This window comes from Littorina saxatilis, linkage group LG1, assembly GCF_037325665.1.
Source record: "Littorina saxatilis isolate snail1 linkage group LG1, US_GU_Lsax_2.0, whole genome shotgun sequence".
NCBI classification, from domain to species: domain Eukaryota; kingdom Metazoa; phylum Mollusca; class Gastropoda; order Littorinimorpha; family Littorinidae; genus Littorina; species Littorina saxatilis.
This window is the reverse complement of record NC_090245.1, coordinates 101172978-101194742: the sequence shown is the minus strand read 5'-3', so window position 1 is coordinate 101194742 and position 21765 is coordinate 101172978. Positions and strand designations below refer to the sequence as shown.

Here is a 21765-nt window from a genome sequence, read left to right as displayed (position 1 = left end):
AAACTTTTGGAAACTAAAAGACATATTTTTTTCTCCCGTAAACCATCATATCAAACATCATGAATTTATCCAGGATTTTACATTCACTACAAGCACTCTTGCACTTGGGCGCTATCATTTTCTGCCCAATTAATTTCTGTGAATGTTGCAGTTGACTGCAATACCTCTATCCATGCCGTTCTCAACTGTTTTTGCGACACAGATATTCCGTTCGCCTCTTCAACATCACACCAAATTCATACTGATAATTTCACAGATAGCTTCTAATCTTTTTAGCCAAGGCTTGTACTGTTTTGTACAAAATGCTCTTTGAAGGCTGATGTCTTAAATTGTTGTTCTGACAACAGCTAATTTCATTCAGCGCTGCAATCCAAAACAGAATCTCATGTAAGTCCAGTAAAAAAAAATTGACAATACCTGAGCCATAGAGGGGTGAGAAATCTGCGATCGCCCATTGAAACAAAACCAGTTTATGCTCTTTAAAAACAAGCCTAATGTTTTGTATTTCTTTTGTGGATCAGCTGCAGGAGTTGTTCCAAATGACAAGTTTCACATTTGGGGCAAGAAGAGGATGGGGTCCAGGGAGGCTGAGGGAAGTGAACAATACCATGAATGATGTTTTTAGCTGTCAAGACATTATGTACACTATATTAACGTACATCTGTAACAAAATATACACATTTTACAATGCATATTCTCAGAACTGTCCACAGTTTCAACTTTAATCTTGTAAGTCAACAGGTTTCAAACAAACCAGTAGAAAGTTACCCACTGCTGTGTGTGTTTTCCTTTCCCACCCAAATCACGAACAAAAAAGACCACAACAGAAATTCAAACCATGTACATACAGCAAAAGCTAAGCCATAACTCAGGCTTCACAAATGTGTTGCTACAGAAACTTGCATTTGTTCAAAGAAGAAAAAGTCTCGAAAATAAACTTTGATAAAACAAGAAAATACATGCATTGAATCTGACAATGATACTGTACAGTGTTCATCTTCATCCACAGCAGCAAGTCCCATCAGAGAGGCCAGGAAACAATGGCATTATGACAATATACAACAAATTTCTTTTCTTTTAAAACCTTTCTTTAAATATGTAACAGTAACCATTAACAACGACGTCAACAAAAATAATTTATGTTCACATAATTACGACCAGAAAGTATTGCCCATTCTCTAAACAATCCCTTTGTTGTTCTCTTGTCAAAATTCCACACAATGGGTTGGCTTCTTTCTGATTCACAAATTCTGATTCACAAATTCGCCTATACAAAGTAATGCGTCAAGCATTAACTGCAAAACTTCTCAATGCCCTATGAACAAATAATGACCAGAAGGGATCAGGACGTAACTGTTGGTATTTTATATAGAGAAAAAAAAATTGGGGGGAGGGTGGGGGGATGGACACATTTCGGGACAAATCTGGGAGACGGGACAAGCAGAGAAACAAGACGTCTTGTAGCTCTGGAAACAAAAGCCTTCATCCTGCTCTCTTTTGTCAGAGTCTATCTATCTATCTAGATCGTTTGATAAAAAAAACCTATTAAAAAGGGGTAGAAAAAAATGAAGATGAGGTCAACCAGATGTCAATGCACCAACGAGAGGAGCCTGAGTAAAGCCTAACGCCGGAAACGAGAGTTGAAATGATGAATTTATCACACTCGGAGCTGAGTCCTTGCAAAGCCAGTACTGAGCCATCACACAAGAGAGACGTCAACCCAGCCGTCCTCCAACGAGCCATGAACGCACGACAGACACGACACGGTGTAGTGGCACCAACCACTGTTTCACCCATCCTGATGGACTATCACAAGCGTTCCACAAAGATGGTCTTGCCCTGCGGCAAGGGAGAAGGCTCAGGCCTGTGAGAAGGCTCAGGCCTGCTGACAGAGTCTACGGAGCTTGTAGATTGGCTTTTTTTGGGCTCCTCCAGGTTTTTGGAGACGCGCGGCGACGGCTGCTTGCTGCCGGGCTCCGAGCGAGAGGTACCGGGGACGGGCAGACCTTCTGTGGTCGGGGACTTCTTGGGCACGTGGTTGGCGTTCTGCCTCAGCATTTTGGTGAGTCGGACCGGCGTGGTGACGATCTCCTTGGCACGCTCCTTCATGTTCAGGCCGCTGGTGATGAGCTCGCCGAAACCAGCTTGGTGAGCGAAGGCGTACCCGGAGCGAATGGAGCGCTGGCTGCGACGGAATGTGGACTGGCGGTGCACTGTGAGGTCGCGACCACGCGACTTGGACTTGCGCATCCTCTGGCGCAGACGCACGCGATCGGAGAGCGTGGGGTTGACGCTGGTCTGGTAGAACCGCCACACCACCATGGGCACCACCAGGATGGTGCAGGTGAGCAGCATGGTGAACCAGGTCGCCGGGTTGCCGAACACCTCGAAGGATGTGCCCACGTAGTCGTACACGATGGCCTCCGAGTAGAAGGCCAGTTGAAAGCAGAAGTAGTAGATGATGCTACCCCACACCACAAAGTGGTTGAAGCCTGTCCAGTAGCTCATGTCCAACGCACACTGAAAGGCAAACAAGCGCCAGTTAGCTCATGTGCATGAAACAGGTGACAGTACGTTCAGTCTGGGCTCTGATCCTTGCATGAACAGACTTACCTACCATCTAACACGCTTCAGTAAATGACTTCAAAAGATTATTCGCAAAGAAGAACATGATAAGGAACAGAAAATGAAGCCCTTAATAGGCTGCCTTCTCAAGGTAACTGACAGATAGCCTTCAGAGCATGGTTGTAAAGCTAGCAAAATGAATGAGGGATTGTATATGGTGGTACATGTACCTACAATACTGTTGTGTCCTATCAAGACGGGTATATTTTTTTTCTTTAACAATTTTTTATTCAGGCAAGCACAGATTTATAATAACACATTCAAAAGCATTGTCACTGATAAGTCACAGCAATGACAGAGCTGAACACACATGTGATATTCACTTACTTCGTACATTTTCAGAGCACGTCCCGAAACTCGGAGGAATACATTGACTATTGTAATTTGTTTGTTTGTTTGTTCGTTCATGGGCTGAAACTCCCACAGCTTTTACGTGTATGACCGTTTTTACCCCGCCATTTAGGCAGCCATACGCCGCTTTCGGAGGAAGCATGCTGGGTATGTTCGTGTTTCTATAACCCACCGAACTCTGACATGGATTACAGGATCTTTTTCGTGCGCACTTGGTCTTGTGCTTGCGTGTACACACGGGGGTGTTCGGACACCGAGGAGAGTCTGCACACAAAGTTGACTCTGAGAAATGAATCTCTCGCCGAACGTGGGGACGAACTCACGCTGACAGCGGCCAACTGGATACAAATCCAGCACGCTACCGACTGAGCTACATCCCCGCCCCGACTATTGTAATAATGTACATCAGTCGTCTTTATCCAACCGTTACTAGCTGTTGATACGGAATCCATTTTTTAATAAACTGAGTCTGTTTCATGAGAATATTGTGAGCATATTTATCAATTTGGTACAAATTATATAATTCTCTTACAAATATTTGCATGTGGGGACGAATTTTGTTTATTCTGCATTTGTAAACAAAAAACTTTGCTGTTAATAAAATATAATCAAAACCAGCGTCTGTTTTCATGTGGTTTTCATGGTTCAATAGCACCAGTGTCCGTGTAAGTCTGAGTCAAGACAGGTATATTTTAGTCAAATTGATTTACCAAGGGCCAGCAGGTTTCATTACTGGGATGGGTCCATCAAACGAGCCTCAATTGGTACAGGTATATTTTAGTCAAATTGATTCACCAAGGGCCAGCAGGTTTTATTACTGGGATGGGTCCATCAAACGAGCCTCAATTGGTACAGGTATATTTTAGTCAAATTGATTCACCAAGGGCCAGCAGGTTTCATTACTGGGATGGGTCCATCAAACGGGCCTCAATGGTTACAGGTATATTTTAGTCAAATTGATTCACCAAGGGCCAGCAGGTTTCATTACTGGGATGGGTCCGTCAAACAAGCCTCAATTGTTACAGGTATATTTTAGTCAAATTGATTCACCAAGGGCCAGCAGGTTTCATTACTGGGATGGGTCCGTCAAACAAGCCTCAATTGTTACAGGGACAGTCGAGATCGCTTTACACCAAATGAAAGGGACCAATATTATTTTTTGAGTTAACGTTTTTTCGCGATGACGAAAATGATCAAACTATTTTGAAATCGGTTTACTTGCTGCGATGTTCGCGAAACTCGTTTGAACTGCTGACGCGATTCGGTTTCAGCTTTCAGTTTGAACGGAAGTGCTATTTTGTGTAAGAATACAGCCCGCGTCTTCTTGTTGTTAACTTCGCAGGAGTCTGACTTTCGGGTCGCTTCATTTCTCTGACAGCGAATAAAAGGCTCTATTTCCAAAGGAAGCCGCTTTTTTCCGTGTTTCCATGCCAATAAAGTGATGAAATGATTAAAGCATAGAAGATACCCGTTTTAAGTATAAACGCTTCAACAGAGTTGATCGGTGCTGACCAACCGAACAAACGCGCGTAAGCCGTAGAGTGTTTTCGGAAGTGGTTTCAGAATCTTGATACACCGTGACAATTGTGTGCCATCTGCTCCAATTTCCAAAGTGAGAGATTATGGAATTATCGGGAAGAATATGCACGCGCAAGAAGCAAACACCACAAGAGAGCTGTACCGACTTCGTGATAAAGTGTAAGTTTACGTCGACCATTTCATTCTTTTTTTCAATGGGCCGTGCAAACACGTGAACACTTCTCGCTGTGATGTTTTTTTCAGTAGGGTTTATGAAGGGAATGATTGGGACTGACAACACGTTTCGCGTAATGGGTTTTTTCGGCTTATCGTTTTTCGTGTTAAATGATCTCGACTGTACATCTTTCACTACATCAGTTCATTTTGTGTCCATCTTTGCAGGCTACTCACCCTTAAATTAACAGCCACCACAAGCGTGGCAGCCACCACCGTACCAAACGACTGAAGGTCTGCTTTGTCGATGCCATCAGAATCCACCGAGTAGACAAAGGCGCCGTAGGGTATGAAGAAGAGAATGAGAGAGGAGATGAGACCCTCGATGACACTCCAGGTGAAGACACGCAAGTTGAAGAGAACGTCTTTGATACCAGGCACGTAGAGCTTGGGGTAGCGGACACAGTGGGCGTCATCTACGTCCTGAACACAACACAAGCCATGTTATCATGCCTCTTATCAAACCACATGCAATCTGTCAGCACACGTTTACTACAGTAGGAACCCCCCCCCCCCCCCCCCCTCCATGTTTTCATGCCTCTTATCAAACCACATGCAATCTGTCACCACACGTTTACTACAGTGGGACCCCCCCCCCCCCCCCCCCTCCATGTTTTCATGCCTCTTATCAAACCACATGCAATCTGTCAGCACAAGTTTACTACAGTGGAACACCCCCCCCTCCATGTTTTCATGCCTCTTATCAAACCACATGCAATCTGTTAGCACAAGTTTACTACAGAGGAACCCACCCCCCCCCCCCCCCACCCCCCCCCCACCCCCCACACCCCCCCACCCACCCCCCCCTTACCCACCCCCCCCCCCCTTACCCCCCCCCCCCCCCTTACCACCCCCCCCCCCCCCCCCCCAGACACCTGGGTAGCGTGACTCTTGTTGCTGCTAGCTTTCCACTGGGAGGAGGCGGCCCGAATTTGCCAGCATGGGGATAATAGAGAACATGAAATGAAATATGCCAAGAGCAAATCAAGACGCAAACTAATGTCGTGGTAGCTCCCTTTCTCCTAAATAAAACAAACCTTTCCTGTCAAGTTTAAATAGCCTGAAGTGTCTGATAGTCAATGATACAGACGCATGATAGCCAAATCTGCCGTACCTGATCAAAGATGCCAAGGACCAGGATAGGTAGAGAGGTGTAGAACACGTTGTACAGGGAGATGAAGTAGGGGTCAAACAGAGTCTGTAACAACACAACAGACGTTCTGTATCCGTCATCCTTTCAATCAGAGCAAGATCAAAACGAAGAAAAAACTCTGTCAAACATCAACCTTACTTCCTTCTATTCCAAATCATCTTCAAAACAAACAAACAAATTATTTCAAATTAAAAAAAAAGTCATTTATGCATTTGTCAGTGCATAAATTTCAAACTGACTTTGAAACAATTCCCATGCAATATATTTTATTCGGCTGATTTTATCTCAAACATTTTACAGTGTACATGTACTGAAATCTTCATTCTCTGTCCCTCCCCATTCTTCTCATCCATTCCATTTAGAGTTTAAATCTTTGCTGTTTCAGAAGGAACAGCTCAGGGAGTAGGACCTCTTGAAACATAATAAATAAATCCCTGCGCCTTGAATATGTGCGCAATATAAATTGCATAAAATAAAAATAAAAAAATAAAAAAATAAATCCCTGCGCTTAGAACTGTACCCACGGAATACGCGCGATATAAGCCTCATATTGATTGATTGATTGATTGAAACACCACAATTGAACTGCCAAACTTTTCAACAATTCTCATCTGGGACAAGCTGGCACAAGGTACAGTGGTACCTGCCATGTGTGGCCCCTCTGATGAGAGGACACCTTCCTTAAGAGGACAACTTCTGGTTTCCCTTTTTCTATTATATCTACCAAGGTATACCTGCCATGACAGGCCACCTGCAATGTAGGGACACTTCTGGCTGGTCCCAAGGCTGTCCTTTCATGGCAGGTACCTCTGTATCACCATAAACACCATGTTCCTCTTTTTCACTGACCTGCGCGGAGAATCCACAGAAGAAGGCGAACCAGAAGTGGCAGAGGGTGAACGCAAAGTTCTTGTAAAAGAAGTACTGGAGGAACTTGCACATGCGCAGGTAGGACCAGCGACCATGCACCAGCAACAAACGCTCCAAATAGCGGAACTGTGAGATGGAGTAGTCTGATGCCAACACCGCCTGCAGACCCTCCTGCCCTGAGATGCCGATTCCTATATGTGCCACTGTCAGCAGAAAAACATCATCATCATCATCATCATCAGAAAATCATCATCATCATCATCATCAGAAAATCATCTCATCATCATCATCATCATCGTCATCATCGTCATCATCATCACAAGAACAGCATATCCAGGAATAAAAACCTGCTCAGAGGGCAGCACAAAAATATTCCTAGATCAAAACAGCATGGTTATGCTCCGTGAAGAATGAGTGCTACGTGCACCAACACACATGCATTTATCTTAGTTTTACTTTTCATCTAGCAATCTTTCACAATATTGATGTATTGACATGGGCGCGCACACACACACACACAAACACACAGAGACACGGACACAGACATACACGCACACACAGACACCCACACACACACCCACACACCTAATTAACAAACAGTTAAAACAAAACTGAAACAACTTCAAGGCACTTCACAAGTTTCACATTCACCTTACACCACACTCTTCCCGTAATCACAGTAAAAGCAAAAAGGAGAATTGCTCACTGAAAACTGCAAAAAAAATCAATCCAAAACAAGCCGCCAGACAGGCAATCCATTCAAGGAAGAATGAGTTTCAAGAAGTTAAATAACGCGAAATCGCGAAGATTTGGATTGCCTGGCCAGAGCACCTACTTTTAATCATGCTGACGTCGTTGGCACCGTCCCCGATGGCGAGGGTGATGGTCTGCTTGTGACGCTTTACCAGGTCCACCACCAGGGCTTTCTGCAGCGGCGTCACGCGGCAACAGATCACCGCCTTGCACAGGCAGGCCAGGTCCAGGAACAACCCCTCCAGTTCAGGCTTCAGCGCAAAAGCCTGCAAATGTGGGAGAACACGAAACATGCAGTGAGGATGAGACTGTTGCATAGAAAAGGACTTGACAATTAATTAAGAAATAGAAGAAAAGTACTTATCTTTTTTTTACGCTCAAAACAAATGTTTTTGTTTTGTTTTTGGTTTTTGTAATTACAGTACTATTGATCAACACACACACACCCAACCTTAACATTTAGATCACTCACATGCCACCCTCTCCCGCCCCTGGAAGTTGAGTTCATTAAAAATTTACCTTTGCAGAATAAGGTCATTACCTTCAAGTTGTCACATAAAACCCAACCAGTCATTTCACACACTATGGGCTCGTTGGCACCCCAAAAACCATAGGATGAGAATTACTCTTCTTTGAATCAGACCTTCATTTTCTTTAGGTAGATTGCTTGCAAGAATCATGATCAAACTGCTAAACTTCTGACAGCCAAACTACACATGCTCCTGCCCTTCTCCACTTAATCAGACCTGTTTACCCCCATAAGTGTTTTGGAGTAATGCTCAGCCCCAAAAATAGTAATCCTGGCACAAAAATAGTAATCACCCAGCATTCGTCGCCAATTACAACGCACATGACAACTGTGTCTTCGAAACGCAATCATGCATATCCATCATTCACAAACAAAACACATCAGTCAGTTTTTGTAGTCATCATAATTTCAAAGAAGATCATATCAAAAGCACATGAAAAAAACAATGCCAAACATGTGAATTAATCAAAAATAAAATTTTATTTTTTTATTTTTTTTAAACATTTTAATCATTTATGTTCCTCTCAGTAACTGAATAACTGAAAGTAACACCTTACATAACTGAGAAGAAAAAAGTCTTCAAAAGTCCCGCTTCATCTTTTAAGTCCTTGTTTCAAACTCAAAGCCACTGTCATGAGTTACTTTACACCACAACCCATATTTCTGACTGCCAAGACGTGTCAAGTGGAAAACAAAGAAAAATAATAAATTATTATAATGGACACCTGGTTAAAAAGTAAGCTTAGCACCCCACCTTTGGCGATTTTGGAATCCGGGAACATGCCACGAAAAGCCTGTGAAAGGGAGTTTGCAGTCGCTAGAGGCAGGTTGAGTTCAGCGATCATCTCACACATTGTCACCTCTGGCTCTGCACGAGTAACTTGCCGCTTCAGATCGGATACTGGCCCTGTCTCATCTTTTTTTGGTGCAACAAAGCCTGTAATGGCTGGCTGAGTTCTCTGGGCAGTGCCATCGGCAGTTGAACGACCGACAGCATCTTTGTGATACTGCGTTTTGGTGTGCTTGAAGCAGTCATTTCCCCCCCCCCCCCCCCCCCCCCCCCCCCCGTGCGAGCACGCAAAATCCTTGTAGCACAGTTTGCATTAGACGTGATGAGCACCCTTCGACGAAGGTCCTAGAAACGTCCACTTTTCGGTATATTCTTTTCGAAATTTCTGGTTGGTTGGAGGTTTCTTCTTAGAGGGGTTGTCTTCTTTTTCCGAGGCACTCGATTCTCGACTTCTCTTCATGTTGGCAGAACGTTGGTTAAAATTTACGGATCGGAACACGGACAAGATTTTAAAATGTTGGATCGGAAGCGGACAGCGACGGAAAACGTAACCTGGACGTTTCGAAAATCGTTGTCTTGACACGGATAGCGGAATGGCGTATTTTTTGCAGAAAATCGTAATAAATTACGCCAAAATCGTAAGGGTAAACAGGTCTGCTTAATATTCAAATCTCCGCATACTCCCGAATTAACCCTGTGGAAGTAATGTCACACACTGAAAGAAGAGCAACCGTTTGAGATTCAGTGGGAATGTGAACCTCATATTCCCCCGAAAGCAGCATATGGCTGCCTGAATGGCGGGGTAAAAACGGTCATACACGTAAAAACCCACTCGTGCCAAAACATGAGTGAATGTGAGAGTTTTAGCCCATGAACGATGAAGAAGAAGAAGAAGAAGAAGAAGAAGAAGAAGAAGAAGAAGAACCTCAAACAGGGCTATATCCGGTTATTGCCTGAATTTCCACCCCCACCTGTTTCGGAACACCTACCACCCTTTTCTAAACAACTTGCAAAAATGAAATGATGAGCGGCTCTCACCAAGCTGTGACCATTGATGACCAGGGCAAACTCCCCGAACATCTCAGCATCCGTGTTGACCGTAGCAGAGGCGGTGGCCCCGTTGTACGTGGTCGCCCCGTTGCTGATGACGTGGTCACTCTTGCTGCCAGACTTGGCCTCCTTGACCTCGGTCAGCGCTGTCCGCAGTTGCTGCTCCACCTCCTCCAGCGACTCGGCGTCCACGATGAACGGCTCCTCCATCTCGTCCGTCAGCAGGCGACACGAGAAGCCGATGTTGATGGCCGTCTCTGTAAATACGGAGGTCAACATCAACATCAACATACAAACAACAGGCTTATCATTCAAATTCATTACGCAATAAATGCAAGCACAAAGGCAGTCATGATTAATTCTTGGCAAAAAGAGAAAACAACTACTGTTATCATCCCCTTCAGACACGAGAAGCCGATGTTGATGGATGTCTCTGTAAATACGGAGGTAAAAATTAACATCAACAGTCTTACAAACAACCGGCTTATCATTCAAATTCATTACGCAATGATTACAAGCACAAAGACAGTCGTGATTAATTTTTGGCAAAAAGAGAAAACAACTACTGTTCTCATCCCCTTCAGACACGAGAAGCCGATGTTGATGGATGTCTCTGTAAATACGGAGGTAAAAATTAACATCAACAGTCTTACAAACAACCGGCTTATCATTCAAATTCATTACGCAATGATTACAAGCACAAAGACAGTCGTGATTAATTTTTGGCAAAAAGAGAAAACAACTACTGTTCTCATCCCCTTCAGACATGAGAAGCCGATGTTGATGGATGTCTCTGTAAATACAGAGGTAAACATCAACATCAACATACAAACAACAGTCTTACAGTGCGGAGAGCATATACTACTGTGGTTCGCGCTATATAAGCTGTCATTATTATCATTATTATTATTACAAACAACAGGCTTATCATTCAAATTCATTACGCAATGAATGCAAGCACAAAGACAGTCGTGATTAATTCTTGGCAAAAAGAGAAAAAGAACGTCTGTTCTCATCCTCTTCAATTATCAAGTAGCAGAAAAAGTCATGCACATGAAAATTAATCAAAAATTTTAGTAATAAATTTTCATTTGATTAATATACTTACCCAACTCACATATAGCAATTAACTCTAGTTCAGTGCTGGTAACGCTGTACGCGTCCCCTTGGTAACAAGGAAGGCGCCTCTAAAAAAAGAGTGACATGAGACCCGTAAGGGTGTCTAAGCCAGCCCGGAAACGAGACTGCCTTCCGTATGCGCGCGCATACACCGCCATTTGCAATTCAATCTAAAGCGAAGCCCAACTCACACCTTTTTTTAGACCCAAACACCCACCACAGCGGGGAGGCGGGAGGGAATAAACGATGTGAGTTGGGTAAGTATATTAATCAAATGAAAATTTATTACTAAAATTTTTGATTAAATTACATATCTTACCCAACTCACATATAGCAGATTGCTACTATAGGTGGCGGGTACTCACCACGTTAAGAATGTAGAACCTGCCCTGCAGCCACCAAGGACGGCAAAGCTGAACTGCCGTCCTGACGACTTGAGGCTACATCCCTCAGGTAAAAGTGAATGAAAATGTCTTCCGACCGCCAGTATGCAGCCGCAAGAACTTCAGAGAGGCGTCCAGAACGAAGCACCGCTAAGGAAGACGCCCAAGCTCTCGCTTCATGTGTCCGGGACGAAGTAAGAGGTAACACGGCTCTGACATCGCCAGACTGGCTTTGCCACCAAATGTAAGCCTGCCTAATGGTGGTTGAGACCCATTTAGTCAGAGTGATCTTCGAAATATCCTTCCCTCTCACCGTGTTGAGTGAGATGAACAACAACTTTTGAGTTTTTGAGCGAATCGGTAGAGTCCTAGCCAGGTAGCTGCTGAGGGCCCTTACCGGACAATTACAAACATCAGGATCCCCCGGAGCCAGAACGCTGCTCAAGGGGGGAACACGAATACAAGGAGATAACTGACCAGGTTTTTGGTTTTTAGCTAAAAAATCCGGACGAAATTTCAAAGTAAAAGATCCATCTTTCTCTAAGGCAATATCTTTTGCCAAACCCGAGAGAGCGTGCACTTCGCTGCCGCGCCTAGCAGTCGCGAGCAAAACAAGAAATAAAGTTTTCTTCGTAAGGTTAGCCAAACTGGCTAAATGAAGAGGTTCAAAATCATCCGAAGCCAAAAAACGAAGAACTAAAAACAGATCCCACGCCGGGAGCTGTACCTTTGACCGAGCTAAATCAAGAGAGGCGCCCTTGATTACACTCGCTATCACGCCACTTAAAGTGATTTTATGGCCAAGCTGTCTAAGCGTAGAGGAAATAGCTGACCTTCTTACGCGCAAAGAGGAAGGAGAACTGCCCTGTTCCGCCAACCAGGATAAATGATTAGCTACGTGCATCGATCTTGGAGACAGAGAATCGACGCCGTTTTCTAAACACCATTTGGACCAGGAAGACCAATGCGAAGCATATACAGACTTGGTCGAATCCCTGTGAGCCTGCTGAACCAATTTCAAAGTCGAAGCTGTGGCACCCGCCCGGAGCAGAGAGCCTCGGACAGAATCCATCCGTGTAGCTGCAAGGCCTGAGGATTCTGGTGCGGAATGCCCGACCTGGGCTGCAACAGATCGCCCTTTCGAACCCCGAGAGGAATGGGTGGACGAACCGCCATGCGAACCAGATCGGGATACCAATGCTGGCTGGGCCAAAGAGGGGCCACCAACACCAACGCCGGCCCTTCTAGTTCTGCTTTTCTTATCACCTTGCCGAGAAGGCAAAACGGTGGGAATGCATAAGCCTGCAGATTTGTCCAGTCCATCTCCAGAGCATTGACCCCCCAAGCTTGAGGGTCGGGAAACGGAGACACGAAAAGAGGGAGACGAGTCGAGTATCTCGTCGCAAACAAGTCGATGGGAGGCTTGCTTACTTGCGCCCAAAGGCGCTCCAGAGCCTGGTGGGAGAGAGTCCACTCCGAGTGTAAGATCTTGTTCCCTCTGCTGAGAGCATCGGCCAAGACATTGAGAGTGCCTTTCAGATAGACCGCTGACAGGAGAATGTTGTGCAAACTGCACCATGTCAGCAAGCGACACGCGCTGTCCGAGAGGACCTGAGAGCGAGTGCCCCCTTGACGGTTTAAGTAAGCCGCCACAGTCATGTTGTCGGTGTGAACCTTGACATGACTGTCTTCCAACAGAGGAAGAAACGCCCGAAGGCCCAGCGCTACTGCCTCTAGCTCCAGAACGTTTATGTGCCAAGAGGCCTGACTGACGTTCCACACACCGGACGCTGTCTGATCTGCAAGATGAGCACCCCAGCCCGACAGGGAGGCGTCCGTGAACAGATTGTTCTGAGGAGGCGGAGGAACAATAGGAACGCCCTGCGACACCCAGGGGAGAAGCCAAACACTTGTGGTCCGGCTGAACCAAGACCCCAACTCGATCTGAGCATTCCAATCTTGCGAAGTTTGGTCCCATAGCGCCTGCAGAGCTGCCTGAAACGGCCGTTTGTGCACTCTGCCTAGAGGAACAAGAGGCGCCATGGACTCCATCTGACCCAACAGAGAGTACAACTCCCGGGCCGTGGACAGATTCTCTCCGTAAAGAGAGCGGATAGAAGCCTGCAACTTGTCCACTCTCTTTTGCGACGGGCGAACCGACCAATCCAGAGTATTGAACTGCATCCCCAGATACGAGAAATCCTGTGACGGATCCAACTCCGACTTCACCCGATTGACCGTGAAACCGAGCTGAAATGCCAGACTGAGCACTCTCTGCGTGTGTCTGCCGCAAAGAACCTGGTCCTGGTGAAAAATCAGCCAGTCGTCCAAGTAGGCTCTCAGACGCACCCCCTCCTGCCTCACAAGGGCACAGAGTTGACGAATGACCATTGTAAAAATCCAGGGGGCGAGCGAAAGCCCGAACGGGAGTGCTCGAAACTGGAAAACTTTCTCCCCCCAACGGAACCGAAGCCATTTCTTGTCTGACGGGTGCATGAGCACATGAAAATAAGCGTCGGTCAGATCCACAGACGTGACCCAGTCCCCTGGCCGCAACGCCTCTCTCACTGAGGCCGGCGTCTCCATGGTGAATTTCACCACACGCAGGAACTTGTTCAAAGTTGACAAGTCTAGGACAGGTCTCCATGTCCCCGAAGCCTTGGGGACCACAAACAATCTCCCGTAAAAACCCGGAGACCCCTGATCGAGCACCTCCTCGATAGCCCCTTTCAACAGAAGGGATGCCACTTCCCCCTGTACGGCTGCCTTGGCCTCCGGGTCTCTCGGGAACCGAAAAGGCGGCGGAATTCTGGACAGAGGCGCCTTTCCCTCCGCCCAAAGAAGACGAAATCCCGAACGAATAATCCCTACGATCCACTCGCTGGACACCAAATGTGTCCAGGTAGCGGGGCCGCCCGCCACCACAAAGGTGGGGGCCAACGGGATCAAAAGCTCGGGAAGACATCATTGGGGGTTGGGCTTACGCCCCGACCCCCGAGAACCACCAAATGAACCCCTCTTCTGATAAGGGGCACCACGCCCCCTGCCTCGTGAAGAGGAGCTCTGACTCTGCGCCTTGCCTCCCCCAAAGGAAGGAGTCTGCGTCTTGCCCTGAGTCTGCGTCTTGCCCTGAGTCTGTGGCTTGCTCTGCGACTTAGAAAAACCCTGATGCGCGATACGAGCAATAGCCAAGTCCCTAGCGTCATGAGTCTCTTTTTCCAGCGCGTCAAACGACGCCCAGCCCAAAAGAGACCCTTCCGTAAACGGAGAAAGTCTGAGAGACTCTATCGTACCTTTATCCCTGATCTTGGAGCCAGCAAGAAAGGCCGCTCTGCGGGAGAGAACCGCATGTGTGTAAAGCCTGGCTGACAAATGCATTTGTTCCTGCGTGACTTTGCCCAAAGTAGCCAAAAGAGTCGTCACATCCTCTGCCGAGGCATCAAAGCGGAATTCAAAAGGCTCCAGAGAGGTAGCAATAGACCGAGACAATGATCGCTGAAGCGATTCTGAAACCGAGGCTAGTTCCAGGAGAGACCTCCCTGTTTCTTCCAGAGACAACAGGGAAGCTTCTGAATAGGGGACCGATCTGTCTTTGCTATACCCATCCTCTCTCAAGGAGGCCAGCTCCGGAGTCACCGGCAGCACGGCCTTAGGCAAGGAAAAAGACTCTACCAAGCTGATAGGCCGAGAAGCAAGCTTGAAGTTCCGAACAGCAGAACCAGGAACCTGCCGCCCTGCTTGAGCCAGGTACGGCAAAGCCGAATCAGGGGCAACCCCATGCTGTGACAACAGCGGCACCATAGAGGACTGGGACAGCGTCTGATAGCGCGAAGTCGCCAAGACCGTAGCCATCTCAAACGCCACCGCAGGAGACTCACGGAAACGGAGCGAACACCTAGCGTCCTTAGCACTCCGAAAGTCTCCCAGAGCAGACGGTGGAGGTACCAACTGAGAGTTGCACTCCACCACTGCTTCCTCAAAATACTTAGATGCCGTAGTAGCAGCCAGGGCCACAGCCGAAGACAGCTTAAGCGGCAAATTGAATCCAACGCCCTCCGCCTGACCGGAAGCGTCGTCATCAAAACAGTCGTCTTGCACCTCTGCGCAATCCGGAAGCTGATCCCCGTACTGACTACCATCGTCCAGCAGAGAACCAGCTTTACTGTCTACCCCCCGCCCAGAGGGCGGGGTCGGAAGCCACACACACTCGCCCCCGTCCCGAGACTGAGCAGAGTGCAGTGGAACTTCCTTACGTGTACCAGGGCTCTTACTCCCCACTGAAAGGCCGCCAAAGCGGGTTGAGTCAGCCGAGAGATAAGAACTTTCGCCCGGCCGCCATGCGCCTGAGGCTACTCGCTCCTGACCACGTGCCGAGTTTTGGCCGGAGAACCCGGTTACTAACTCAGCAGACATACCTTGTGAACGAGAAGGAACGCCGGAATGCGAACCCAAAAGCGGACACGGCACAATCTCATCATCCTGAGAGGCATGCACCTCCGCTCTCGTGACTGTAGTGGCAGGAGACGCACGAACGCTGGCAAGCGAAGAGACGCCGGCCACACCCGAGGGAAGAGAGCGAAGCTCCGCTCTCGTCGAAGTAATCTCGGCCGCTAAAGTAGACACCTGTGAACTAAGAGATAACAACAAAGCAGCAACATCAGCGGATGCCAACCCCGGCACCACAGGGGGAGAATCCCCCTTAGCAGGTTTATTCACGTGCGCGGTCTTGTCAACCGGCTTAGCCGACAAAATGGCCGCTGTCTTGTCTACCGGCTTAGCGGGCAAATCAACAAACACATCAAAAGATTTTTTTGCAAGAGTATCTTCACCAGAAACGGATTGTTTAGTCTTCCTAGAAGATTCTTTAGAAGAAGTGGGCGCAGCAGCTACCTTTTTAGGCGTACACCTCTTCTTGGCATTGTCGGCCATGACACAACAAAGACTCACGAAAAAATTTTGAAGAAAAGAAAAATTTTTTGCAAGTCCAAAATGCGGCCAACAACGCTGCCAAAATCAAGAATAAACAAGAACGATCTCACCTCAACAGTAGTAGAGAAGTCCAGATGCAAGAAGATACCAAGAGGAACAACAAAGTCAAAAGACTAAGTCAAAAACGGCTGAAACAGCCGGAGCGTACATCAAATGCGACCAGTCTCACTGGCGCTGAGCTTTGGATTGAATTGCAAATGGCGGTGTATGCGCGCGCATACGGAAGGCAGTCTCGTTTCCGGGCTGGCTTAGACACCCTTACGGGTCTCATGTCACTCTTTTTTTAGAGGCGCCTTCCTTGTTACCAAGGGGACGCGTACAGCGTTACCAGCACTGAACTAGAGTTAATTGCTATATGTGAGTTGGGTAAGATATGTAATTTAATGCCTGTCCAGGTACTTTTCGTAACATTATGGACGCTCTTGACCGTCGCCCACCTTCGTCTCAACTCATTATTTTCTTCACAGTTCTACAACCACGCCCAGCACCTAAAACAGGGAGCGGCTGGGAGTCAATACAGCTTTCGCTGGTTTACCCCATTTCCATGAAACGATAAAGTTCAGGAGTAGACCGGAACAGGTCTGAGATAAATATATGTACAGGTATTGAAAACAATGAGACAGGCGCAGGGGCGTAGTGGATAAGACATCGGCTTCCTAAACAGAAGGTCGTGGGTTCAAATCCCGCCTGGTGGGTTAAGGGTGGAGATTTTTCCGATCTCCCAGGTCAACTTATATGCAGACCTGCTAGTGCCTTAATATCCCCCTTTGTGTGTACACGCAAGCACAAGACCAAATGCGCACGGAAAAGATCCTGTAATCCATGTCAGAGTTCGGTGGGTTATAAAAACAAGAAAATACCCAGCATGCCTCCCCCGAAATCGGTGTATGGCTGCCTGAATGGCGGGGTAAAAACGGTCCTACACATAAAATTCCACTCGTGCAAAAAAACACCATGAGTGAACGTGGGAGTTTCAGCCCATGAATGAAGAAGAAGAAGACAATGAGTTGCTGACCTTGTTTATCACCCGTGAGGACCCAGATCTTGATGTCGGCCAGTGCCAGGTTCGCGATGGTCTCTGGAACACCGTCCTGCAGTTTGTCCTCAATGGCGGAGGCTCCTACCAGTTCCAGATCCGTCTCAATCTCCTCGTACACCTCGTCCAGTCTGTCATCTCGGTTTTCTATTGTTGTGCTGTGGGCAGATAGTAAATAATAATAATAATAATAATAATAATAATGGAACGTTTATATAGCGCTTCCCCCCAGCTCGAAGCGCTTTACAAGTTCAATCAAACAACAACACGATTTATACAATTTGCATTGATAATGTCTCAAATAAAAGTGGAAAATACTCATCGAAGAGCACACAGATAGTTATACACATGAGAGGAAGAAGGTTGCTACCTGCTACGTTTCTTAACATGATTACTCAACAGGCTAAGAAAAGCAAACTGCAGCAACCATTTTTGCCAATTCACCGGAAAATCCCTTTTAAGCAGTCACCCCCCCCCCCCCCCCCCCCCCCTACACCTTTGGCCCCTTTAATGCTTTTTTTTTTTAATTCAATTTTCTGTTTGTTACCTCTGTTTGTTACCTTTGTTTGTTACCTCTGTCATGTTAGGACTCCCTCCTGATTTTCTGACATTGTTGAAGATCTTAGTGGCGACTTTGCACTATACAAGCAAACATTTCTTCCCAAACATCATTACTTGACTTTGTACTCGCATTGTCACAAATCTTGTACATTGTTAAAAAATTGTTGCTATACGAGAAATCCTCAAAGAATTAGTTGTGATTTTCTTCATTTCTGTAATTCGTTTGCCTTACTTATCATGAACTATAATTACATTTTGATGTCACCCTCATTTTGCACAAGAGATTGACATTCTTGTCATGGGGGTGGGGGAGTAAATTTTCAAATCAAGCGTTCTCTAATAAGAAGGAATCAAAGAAAACAAGATGCACTGACTGTGTGTGCGATTAGTGCCTTGATCTTACACCAGACCTGGGAACCCCTGTTTTGTACTTGGAGTATTCACAAACAAACTTGGTGTATTTTCAGAAATATGAGTGTACTCCACACAACATTTGAACATCCATGATTCAAACATGCTTCGCACGCGTCCATTGCACCGTTAATTAAGTTTACCAATACATTTAAAACAAATCATTCTTTTAATGTTTTATGACAAAAGCTGTAATCATTGATCGAATGCCGAGTTACAAGGTTATTTTTAATCATTAAAACAAACAGTGCCCATCTACATAGACAGGAATGACAGGGATGCGCTTGTGGAGAAAAGTAGTCTAGGATTTTTCTCGTCTGATTTTTTTTCAACCGACCGTACTGATCGTATTTTAGACAAAAAGGCGTATAAAATACGGCAAAATCGTATGGGTTCCCAGGTCTGTTACAAGATCTTCAAGACGCATTCTATTTCTTCATCACGTGTAAGGAAAATGTTGTGTGTTACCTGGCTGCATGATGTTTGATCTTCCACTTGGCGTATTCCATTTCGCTGATGTCCTTTGTGGCCAGGCACAGCGTTCGCAGACCTGACTGAGCAAAGTCCTGTCACACAAATCAAAACAACCTGTCAAAGTCTTTGTGCTTCAGATAAAATTAAAATAAAAACATCATCTAAAGGTAAGTAATCACCCAACAATGTTACTCATATGTTGTGTATCTAGTTCGTCCAATTTAAAGACCGACAGGTCCAAGTTCTGGTGAATGTTTTGTTTTGTCTATGGTTAAACCACAGTGGTGACACGGGGGTGGAACATGGATACCGTCTCTGAGTCTGCAAATAAAGTTGACCCGTGTCCGTCCCGGCCCGAATTCGAACCTGCGACCCTGGGATCACAAGTCCAGTGCTCTACCAACTGAGCTACCAGGCCCTCATAATATGGGGTTGATCCTATCATATACAGTTCTTGATCCGATACATTGTCATCTCCAACGGAAGGTGTACACATCACACAACACAGCACATGTTAGAATGAAAACCCAAAATAAAAAAACCAACCAGACAAACAAGCAACAAGATAGGCTTTTAACTCACATTCAGATGATGCATTGTGAGTTCTTTGAGGTCGGCACAGGCGGGGGCGAGTCGCTCAAAAATAATGTTGTCTGCTCCTTTGCAGTACAGCTTGATCTTGTTATCCTTTTTTACTATCACCTGGGGATGAAAAGTGTAACATATAATAAATACAATAGCAACAGTAATCAAATGGTCAAATGCACACAAAAATGCACTCTGTCAAAAGAGGGAAAAGATATATAAACTGTAGTCTGCATCAACCCAACAAAGAGTCAATCCAAATTTGGACTTGATAATTTTCAGAAAGGAAGGCAAATAAAGGTTTATAGCTACTGGTGAACACATTATGACAAATTTCAAACCTGCAGCTTCAACGATTTTTTAATAAAGAGCTACAGCGTAATGTCACTTTTTGGGCCTTTTTAAAAAAAAATCATCGTTTTTTCAAAACATAGTGGTGTTAGTTCTAAAAATGAGCATGACTGTGACTTGTTATGCTTTAATGCTTCAAAATACATCAAAATATTGCAAACAAATTGCAAACAGTAAGTTTTCAGTTTTCGTGCCACCTCTCCCCTTATTCTAGTTATAATTATTCATAAACAAATATAACACACAAACATGATTACCACCACCCAAACTCTCAATACTTGAAAACAAATCAGCTCCTTTAAAGCTCCTTTTCTCTTGTTCATACCTTATATCCTGCGAAAATGTAGGAACAAATCACCAGCCATTTTTCCCTCCGCCAAGACAAACAGAAAAACAAAGAGAGAGGAAAAGAAAAGTAACAAAGGGTACAGAGTGACAGAACAAAGCAGGTAGTCACAACTAGCTCACAACTTTACAGAAGAAAAGCCAAGGCGGATACTTACAGACATGCGTTTGCGCACATTGTTGAAGTCGAGAATGCATAGAAGATCGTACACCTCTGTGGCACCGTTCACCTCTATCGTGATGGTGCTGGGTGTGCGAGACTGCAAATAGAAATTGACACGGTGCCACGCTACTGTCATGTGACTGTCTCAATCTACTGCACACACATTGTCAATGTGTGCGAGACTGCAAACAGAAATCGACACATTACGCAGCTCTACTGTCATGTGTCAGTCTCAATCTACTGCACACCAATTGTCAATGTGTGCGAAAAGAATTTGACACATAAGCAGCTTTGGAGATTTATGTCTTAATAACCTGAAACCATAGCTCTTTAAATGCCGCCTTTAGTTAAACAACAAGTAACCAGAACTCTACAAGTGCCGCCTTTAATTGAACAACAAGTAACCATAACTCTACAAATGCCACCTTTAATTCAACAACAAGAACAATAGGAGCTGCTCCTGTTTTCATTGGAACACAAAAAACTATCATACTCACTTTAAAAACAAATCCAAAATTTCTGGCAGCAGAAACCAGCGCCCCTTCGTCTGGAGATTGTGCCTGGTACTCCAATGTCCCTGAAATGACAGGATGAAACACTTTGATTAAATCTCTATTTTAGGAAGGTGAATCAAGATGGGTTGAGGTGTGTGTGTGTGTGTGTGTGTGTGTGTGTGTGTGTGTGTGTGTGTGTGGTGTGTGTGTGTGTGTGTGTGTGTGTGTGTATGTGTGTGTGTGGGTGTGTGTGTGTGTGTGTGTGTGTGTGTGTGTGTGTGAACTAACATATCCTGGAGATAACTGTGCTTACATCAATACAGTAAAACCTGTCTATCTCGACCACCCAAGGGACCGATCAAAAGTGGTCTTTATACATAGGTGTTTGTTATGGAGAGGTGAATTATAGAGAAAAAGCCTGCCAGGGACCCTTTGGGGTGGTCGCTTTGGACAGGTGGTCATTATGGAGAGGTGAATTATAGAGAGAAAAAGCCTGCCAGGGACCCTTTGGGGTGGTCGCTTTGGACAGGTGGACATTATGGAGAGGTGAATTATAGAGAGAAAAAGCCTGCCGGGGACCCTTTGGGGTGGTCGCTTTGGACAGGTGGTCACTATGGAGAAGTGAATTATAGAGAGAAAAAGCCTGCCGGGGACCCTTTGGGGTGGTCGCTTTGGACAGGTGGTCATTATGGAGAGGTGAATTATAGAGAGAACAAGAAGAGCAAACGCTCGATCGAGTCACTTTCGCAGTTCTGAATATTATATGAGGCATCAGATGGACAGGAAGAAATTGCTATTCACAACACAATACAGATGTAAATAATTTGATGTAAAGAATAATCCTATAAAGTTTGAATCAAATCCGATGAATAGTTTCAGAGATATGATATTTCAATTTTTTTCCTTCAAGACATACCTGTGACCTTGAAAAAGGTCAAAGGTCACCAAAGCCGACGTCAAAGTGTAGAGGTCACTGGGAGT

General features: G+C 45.6%; 1 protein-coding gene across 3 annotated transcripts in view; it reads right to left on the bottom strand.

Annotated features, from left to right (window-relative positions):
- Positions 1-708: 708 nt before the first annotated feature.
- Positions 709-21765, bottom strand: part of LOC138947480 (phospholipid-transporting ATPase ID-like) — an 87555-nt gene continuing 66498 nt past the window's right edge. For all 3 annotated transcript variants that reach the window (XM_070318972.1, XM_070318963.1, XM_070318958.1), the window contains exons 15-25: positions 20788-20867; positions 20286-20387; positions 19429-19548; positions 18841-18938; positions 17380-17558; positions 9862-10130; positions 7587-7770; positions 6731-6954; positions 5843-5926; positions 4906-5151; positions 709-2520 (exon numbers count right to left, since the gene is read on the bottom strand). In XM_070318972.1, coding sequence (XP_070175073.1) covers positions 1810-2520; positions 4906-5151; positions 5843-5926; positions 6731-6954; positions 7587-7770; positions 9862-10130; positions 17380-17558; positions 18841-18938; positions 19429-19548; positions 20286-20387; positions 20788-20867 — 2297 coding nt within the window. In that variant the 3' untranslated portion in view covers positions 709-1809. The remainder of the gene's footprint in view (positions 2521-4905; positions 5152-5842; positions 5927-6730; positions 6955-7586; positions 7771-9861; positions 10131-17379; positions 17559-18840; positions 18939-19428; positions 19549-20285; positions 20388-20787; positions 20868-21765) is intronic.